Source organism: Lotus japonicus, chromosome 6, assembly GCF_012489685.1.
Source record: "Lotus japonicus ecotype B-129 chromosome 6, LjGifu_v1.2".
NCBI classification, from domain to species: Eukaryota; Viridiplantae; Streptophyta; class Magnoliopsida; order Fabales; family Fabaceae; genus Lotus; species Lotus japonicus.
Window position 1 is genome coordinate 2,868,252 of NC_080046.1, and position 8,277 is coordinate 2,876,528.

Below are 8,277 nucleotides of genomic sequence, written 5' to 3' on the forward strand. Positions count from 1 at the left end.
GGGTGAGGGAACTAGGTTTAGAGTATTTATGTGGGTGGGGTAATGGGCTAGGGTTTGCTGAAGCCTTTTTTTTTTCCCTCCCCTCACCACACACAATGGGCTGGGCCGCTGGAACCTCCTTTTTTTTTTATCCCTAATCGGTCGGGCCGGTCGGTTTAGAACCCAGACCGACCCCGACCGAACCAGACCGGTTAAAACCGGTTTTTTTAATTGCCAGACCCGATAACCGACCCGGCCCGCCCGAAAAGCCTTTTTTTTGCCACGGGCCGGTCGGGTTCGGTCGGCCAAAAAAATTTTGGACAGGCCTACCAAGGAGGAGGTGTTGCTCAGTCCAGCTTTGACATAGATGTTGAGATGAACCCCAATTGGGATGAAGATGTTGATAGTGATGCATTGCTTACCCCTATTGCATCTGATGAAGAGGGTAAGTTGGAGAACTTATTATTATATTTTTACATGTACTCTTTATGTAATGACTATTTTAACTTGCTAGTTTCCTGTTAAATTATTTACATGCATTTACAGATGGGGAACATAAGAAGAAATTTCCAGAGTTTAACCAATTTATAGACATACAAAAAAAGATTAAACTTGAAGTTGGAATGAAGTTTTCCAATCACAAAGTCTTTAGGGAGGCTGTACAACAATATGGGATAGAAAATGGGATAGACTTTTTATGGGTGAAGAGCGAGTCAAAGAGAATTACAATAAAATGTAAGAAGGGATGTGGATGGAGGATGCATGCAAGTCATAATGAGGCAGAAAATTCCTTCCAAATCAAGACTTGGACAAATATAGAGCATAAAGATTGTGGGTGGAGTAATAAGAATACAAAGGCCAGTGCGAAGTGGTTATCTCTCAAATACCAAGACCAAATAAGAGATCATAAAGGCAAGTGGGAAAATGAACCTTTCATAAACCAAGTTGCTAGAGATCACAAGATATTTGTTTCAAGATTTCAGGTGTACAGAGCTAATAAAATTGCAATGGAAAAGCTCCAAGGAAGCCATGCAGCTCAATATGGGTTATTATGGAATTATTGTGAGGCGGTAAGGCTTTATAATCCTGGATCAACCATGAAGATGAAGGTTGAGGATAATCGATTCCAGAGATTATATGTATGTTTAGACGCCCTGAAGAAAGGTTTAAAGTTTTGCAGACCTATTATCCATCTAGATGGATGTTTTTTAAAGGCTGGTTATGGAGGGCAATTGTTGGTGGCTGTTGGAAGAGATGGGAATGATAATATATTTCCTATTGCTTATGCTGCAGTGGAGGCTGAGTTGAAAGATTCATGGCAGTGGTTTCTTGATTTATTACTTAAAGACATTGAGGCGGATCGACCGCCCGGCTACCTAGGGCATTTGCCCAAGCTCTAGCCAGAAATAATAATTTTTTCTATAGACCAGATCATATTTTGGGCCACAAAAGAAAAAAAGAAAAAGGGCAAAATTTTAAAGTAAGGGCAAAATTGAAGGATTATTACATATAAATAAAATTTCTTACTCAAATTTCAGAAAAAGAAAGGAAAAAATAAGGAAATTGGAATGTGTGGATTTGCGGTTTTAAAATTTGCCCAAGCTTCATAAAATTTCTGGGTCTGCCATTTGAGCCTATTGCAGAGCATGGTTGGGTATTTATGTCTGATAAACAGAAAGTATGTCCAGTAGTTAACTAACCTTTTAACTTTTTCTAAATTGTCATGCACATGATATTTAAACATTGTATATCATTTTCCACAGGGATTGAAAGAGGTACTTGAAGAAATAGGCGTTGAACACAGGTTCTGTGTTCGACACCTGTATGCAAATTTCAAGCTACTATACAAAGGAAAAGCGTTTAAGGTTCTGTTATGGAATGCTGCAAGGGCAACTACAGAGACTGGGTTTTTACACCAAATTGCAGAGATTAGAAAATTAAATCCTGAAGCGGCTTCCTGGTTAGAAGAACGGAATCCTAAAACATGGTCAATGCACAAGTTCTCCCCAAATGCTAAATGTGGAGCATTACAAAATAACATTGCAGAGTCATTTAATTCTGCCATTTTGCCTGCAAGAGACAAGCCAATTATCACAATGATGGAGACAATTCGCCGAATGTTAATGAAACGTTTGGCGGCAAAAAAGGAAGGCATGAGGGCCGGCCCAAGGGTAAAGCCATCCAAGCAAGGGCTTTAAGCCTTCAATTTTTTTTTATTTTTTACTAAGTAAAAAATGCCTCAAAATTTCTTTTTTCTAAGTTAAAAAGGCCCAAAAAAACTAAACATTAAGTCAAAAAGACCCAAAGAAGAGGCCTCACTTTAAAGTTTGCTTTAGGCCACACTTAGTGTTGGGCCGGCCCTGAGTATAATGGGGTCATATGTCCAAGGATTCAAGCCAAACTAGAGAAGTCAAAGGGGGATGCAGTATTATGTATATCACACATGAACGGGAATGGAAAGTTTGAGGTTGATACTTTTTTCGGTAGTAGGAAAGTGGTGGACTTGGTAGCTAGAACTTGTTCTTGTAGGCTTTGGGATTTAACTGGTGTCCCTTGTGCACATGCTATTAGTGCTATCTATGCACAAAGAGAATTGCCGGAGGACTATGTTAGTGACTATTATAAGAAAGAGACATTCTTGGCTAGTTATGGGGCTACGATCAATCCTATTGCTTCTTATGAGGAGTGGCCTCAATGTGATTATGAACCTATTTTGCCACCCCTTGCAAGAGTACAAGTTGGAAGGCCAAAGAAGGCTAGAAAGAGGGCAGCTGATGAGAAAAAAAGTGCAAATAAAGTGAGTAAATCTGGAAATAAGCAGAGGTGTGGAAATTGCAATCAGTGGGGTCACAATAGTCGTCGATGTTCTGAACCTGAAAACCCAAACAAACGCATTTACAAAAGGAAAAATAAGAGTGTTGGTTGTGTTGATCCAAATGAGAATGCTACTGGTATTGACTTCTTATCCTTTTCAATTTTAGCAAAGCATTGTAGATCTTATTTATCCTTACAATTCTATGTTGGATCATTTGTAGGTTCAAGTACTGGTGATGGTACAGGCCCTACCAAAACTACTGGCAGCAGAAGGAAAACTGTCAGGATCTCTAAGAAGCACTAAGCTATTATTCTCTGGCTAGGAGATTAGATACTGTTGAGAAGCCAAATTTGAAATATATTTCAGACTTATTTTGCATACAGATTTTGTATACAGATTTTGTATATGTCAAATGTGGTTTTATTTTGCTTACAGATTTTGACACTGCAATTGCAAAGATGCTTTTGTTTAATTTGTACGGTTGCAGGGGATTTTTCTTTTTTGTTTAAGATGATTTAATGTAGCAAATGCTATCAGCCTATGGGATAAATCATAATCACATTGTCTATGTGTTGCTTTTCATCTTATGCAGTTGATGGTGTTACATAAGGAAACACAACATCAACATGGGAGTTCACCCTTTAAGATCCACAATTCTCACTCTCCAAGATCAAGGAAAATAGCATCGATTGTTTTTATCCTGGCACAAAAATCTAGAGCTATCTAAACACTTGTAAAATCAGCTCGTGTAATCTTGAAAGAGACAACAATAACGCATCTTTTGTGTTGTGTTTTCCTATGTTTAGAAGAAAGATCTTAATTTTCAATAAGGAAATTATTTATTCTATAAAAAAAAGTAGACTAGTTTTTAAATGTACCAAAAACAAACTAAAATATTAAACAGTAGTAGACGAAAGCTTAGCTATAAGAAAAAATAGCGGGAAAAAATTCTGGAAAGTCAAGTATTTTTCACACAATAAAGATTCATTTATAAGGGGTAATTTTGGAAGAAAAAAATTCATGTACATTTTTGTGACAAATTTTATTAAAATTTATAATAAAATATAAATAAAAGGTTAGATTTGCACACTTCAAATAGCTTAGGGTTATAAATACACATTTTAAAAGGTGAGGGTTTAATTCACACGGAAGTTAAACGTCAAGGTAGTAATGTGCATTTTTCCCTTTAAAAAACTACCTCTATCGTCATTGTATCTTTCTCAATTTAAAATTGTTACCTCCACTACTGCTAGGACCCAAAACGTTGGAACAACAACTGTAACTTCAAGAAGGAGACATAATACATTGATTCAAAAGAGATTGCAACAACTAAGCAATTACTGGCAAAAGAGGATTTGGGTTTTGGTTATCACCGTAATTGAAAATTAACCGAATTAAAGTGATGATATGTAATGAATAATGCTATTTGAATGAAGACTGAAACTAAGGAATTTAAATTTCTCATATTTTAATTTAAAAAACTTCCTTTTCTAGTTCTTTATTTTTAAATTTAATTTTTTTATTGCAGACTATTGTCTAATAAATTTCTCAAGTATTATTAGTTATTTAATTATTTTTCATTTTTTATTAGTAGTTATTTAATAATTCCAACTGGACTGGGCGAGCCTCTGGCGGGGCAACGCCCAGGGGACAGCCCGCCTAAGGGCGGGCACCTGGCCTTAAGTTGGGCCTCAACCGGGGAGGCCCAATTGGTCCAATATAAGAACCTTGGCTATAAATAGGAGGTAGTTACCAATTGTAAGAGACTTTCAGCTCATTTTGAGAAATTAATACATGAAATTCAACATCTCTCTCTCTCTAGCACAATTTCTCTACTCTCTTGGGGCTACCCCCTCTCTTGATGTTCAATCCTAGAACATTTGACGCCGTCTGTGGGGATCGATAAACTTTCGATTCCCATTCACGTGGATTGATTGTGCAAGAGATTGTTTCTGGTTTTGATTAGGCGGTTCCGGTGTTATTTTCGATCGATTTCTGAGTTCAGTATACATTCACAGTAGCTTCTCGTTTGTTTGCGTCTGGTTCAGATGGAAACTCGACGTAGGAAGCAGCATCATTCACCGAAGCGACGACGAATTTCGCCGCCTCGTCGGCCTCAGCGAATTGTCCTGGAATCTTCGGTGCGAACAGCAGGAGTCCAAGCAACGCGCACTTCTTTACCGCCTTCTCCTCCTCCATCACCACCGCCTCCTCCATCGCCTTCGCAGATAGGTTCTCCGGAGCGTTCACTGGAGAATTCACGAACACCGGAGTGGCAAGCGGTAGTGACACAAGAGGAGTGGCGTCATATGATGCGCAGTATTGGCGACATCCAGCAGCGGAACGAGCATCTACAAGCTCAGTTGGATTTCTTCCGCCGCGAGCAACAAGATGATGGAGGTCGAGAAGCGGATTCTGTAGCAGAGTTTCGTCCGTTCTCGGAGAATGTAGAGAGCGTGGCGATACCGGACAACATGAAGACGTTGGTTCTGGATTCATACAGCGGAGATTCCGATCCGAATGATCATCTTCTTTACTTCAACACGAAGATGGTGATAATTGCTGCCTCGGATGCGGTAAAGTGCAGAATGTTCCCGTCTACTTTCAAATCAACGGCGATGGCATGGTTCACAACTTTGCCGCGCGGATCAATTTCAAATTTCAGGGACTTCTCATCAAAGTTTTTGGTCCAATTCTCAGCAAATAAAAGCCAGCAAGTGACGATTAATGACTTATATAACATTCGTCAGCGGGAAGGAGAGACGCTAAAGAAATATATGGCGAGATACAGCGCGGCGTCAGTCAAGGTAGAGGATGAGGAGCCACGCGCTTGCGCTTTGGCGTTCAAGAATGGCTTACTTCCAGGGAAGTTGAATAGTAAATTGTCACACAAACCGGCGCGCTCAATGGAAGAAATTCGAGCTCGCGCCAATACTTACATTTTAGATGAAGAGGATGACGCGTTCAAACGCAAGCGCGCGAAAATGGAAAAAGGTGACACGCCGCCCAGGCATGCGACACAAGGAAGAAAAAGGAAAGGTGGTGGCTAAACCGTCGAAAGAACAATTATATCCGCGGCGCGATGACTATGAACAACGCCGGCCTTGGCAGCCCAAGACTCATCGCCGGCGAGAGGAAACCGACATGGTGTTGCACACAAGCTTAACGGATATGTTCCGCGAGGCGAGAGAGGCGCATTTGGTTGATGAACTGGAAGCCCCAAAATATCAACCGCGGGATGCTAATCCAAAGAAGTGGTGTGAATTTCATCGATCCATTGGACATGATACAGATAATTGCTGGACTTTGCAGCGAGAGATTGAAAAGTTAATTCAGGCGGGACATTTCAGGCGTGGAGGACGACGAGATGATCGCCAAGGGAACGATCGCCCGCCAGAACGATCGCTCGCGGACTGGCCAATATGGAGGGAACCGCCAAAGGGAGTGGTATTATAACGGCGATCGCAACAGAGGTGATAGGCGGGTAGAGGAACGAGCAGATGACAAGGGCGAGAAAAAGCAGGAGACAGCAGCCATCGCCACAAGAGGGGCTGATGATACGTTCGCGCAACACATGGGACCGCCTGCTGGAACTATAAACACCATCGTCGGAGGGTTTGGAGGTGGAGGTGACACCCATGCAGCGCAAAAGCGGCATGTGCGCGCAGTTAATTCAGTCCATGAAGTTTCTTTTGGATTCCAGCATCCCGATATAACAATTTCAGTGGCAGGTTTCGAGGGAATAAAGCCTCACAAGGATGATCCAATAGTAGTGCAGTTGAGGGTGAATAGCTTCAATGTTAAAAGGGTGCTTCTAGATCAAGGGAGTTCGGCAGATATTATCTATGGCGACGCATTTGACAAATTGGGATTGACCGATGATGACCTAACTCCATACTCAGGGACCCTAGTAGGCTTTGCAGGTGAACAAGTGATGGTGCGGGGTTATATTGATCTAGACACAATATTTGGCGAGGATGAATGTGCTAGAGTTCTGAAAGTGAGGTACCTGGTCCTCCAAGTGGTGGCGTCTTATAATGTTATCATTGGGCGAAACACATTGAATCGCCTTTGCGCTGTCATCTCAACAGCCCACTTGGCAGTCAAATACCCATTAAGCAACGGCGAGGTAGGAAAATTGAAGGTTGACCAGAAAATGGCGCGGGAATGTTATAATAATTGTCTTAACCTGTATGGAAAGAAAAGCGCGTTAGTTGGACACAGATGCAATGAGATTGAGACTCCGGATGAAGATCTTGATCCAAGAGGCGAGGGGCGAGTGAACAGGCTCACGCCGATTGAAGAAACAAAGGCGCTGAAGTTTGGCGAGCGAACTTTGAAGATTGGGACCAGGCTAACTGAAGAACAAGAGACGTGTTTGACGAGGTTGCTAGGCGAGAATCTAGATTTGTTTGCTTGGAGTTGCAAAGACATGCCAGGAATTGACCCTAATTTCATCTGCCATCGATTAGCTTTGAATCCCAGCGTAAAGCCAGTTTCACAACTTAGGCGGTGCCTGGGTAGGGAAAAAGGAAAGGCGGCGCAACAAGAGGTGGATAAGTTGTTGGCGGCTGAGTTTATCAGAGAAGTAAAGTATCCAACGTGGCTGGCGAACGTAGTGATGGTTAAAAAGGCGAACGGAAAATGGTGTATGTGTGTGGACTACACAGATCTGAACAAGGCGTGCCCGAAGGACTCTTATCCCCTTCCTAGTATTGACAGCCTGGTTGATGGTGCCTCGGGAAATGAACTGCTCAGCTTGATGGATGTTTACTCCGGTTACCATCAAATTCGTATGCACCCAGCTGATGAGGACAAAACGGCATTCATGACTGCCAGAGTCAACTATTGTTACCGCACTATGTCGTTTGGATTGAAGGACGCTGGGGCAACTTATCAGAGATTAATGGATAGGGTCTTTGTCGGGCAAGTTGGTAGAAATATGGAAGTCTATGTTGATGACATGATAGTCAAGTCTGTACGTGGCGAGGACCATCACCAAGACTTGGAGGAGGCATTTGGCGAGATAAGGAAGCCCAATATGCGCATTAACCCAGAGAAATGTTCTTTTGGCATCCAAGGTGGCAAATTTTTGGGCTTCATGATTACGTCAAGAGGTATAGAGATTAATCCAGACAAATGTAAGGTGATTCAATAGATGAAAAGCCCCACTAATGTGAAAGGGGTTCAACGCTTGACGGGGCGAATAACAGCTTTGTTTAGATTCCTCCCTAAGTCTGGCAAAAGGTCCTCTTCTTTCTTCAGGTGTCTACGGAAGAACGCTGCATTCAAATGGACGGCGGAGTGCGAGGAAGCATTTGTTCGCCTCAAGGAGCTTTTATCGTCGCCGCCAGTACTGTCAAAGCCGGTACAGGGGCACCCACTTCATTTGTATTTTGCCATGAGTGACAGTGCGTTGAGTTCTGTGATACTGCAAGAGATAGACGGCGAGCAGAAAATTGTTTATTTTGTCAGCCACACGC

At 41.9% G+C, this 8,277-nt stretch overlaps 1 protein-coding gene across 1 annotated transcript; it reads left to right on the forward strand.

The window, feature by feature from the left end:
* Window positions 1-354: 354 nt before the first annotated feature.
* On the forward strand, window positions 355-1,379 carry LOC130722946 (uncharacterized). The gene is made up of 2 exons (XM_057573844.1): window positions 355-424; window positions 526-1,379. Exons 1-2 carry the CDS (start codon window positions 355-357, stop codon window positions 1,377-1,379), a joined length of 924 nt encoding a protein of 307 aa, XP_057429827.1.
* Window positions 1,380-8,277: the final 6,898 nt, after the last annotated feature.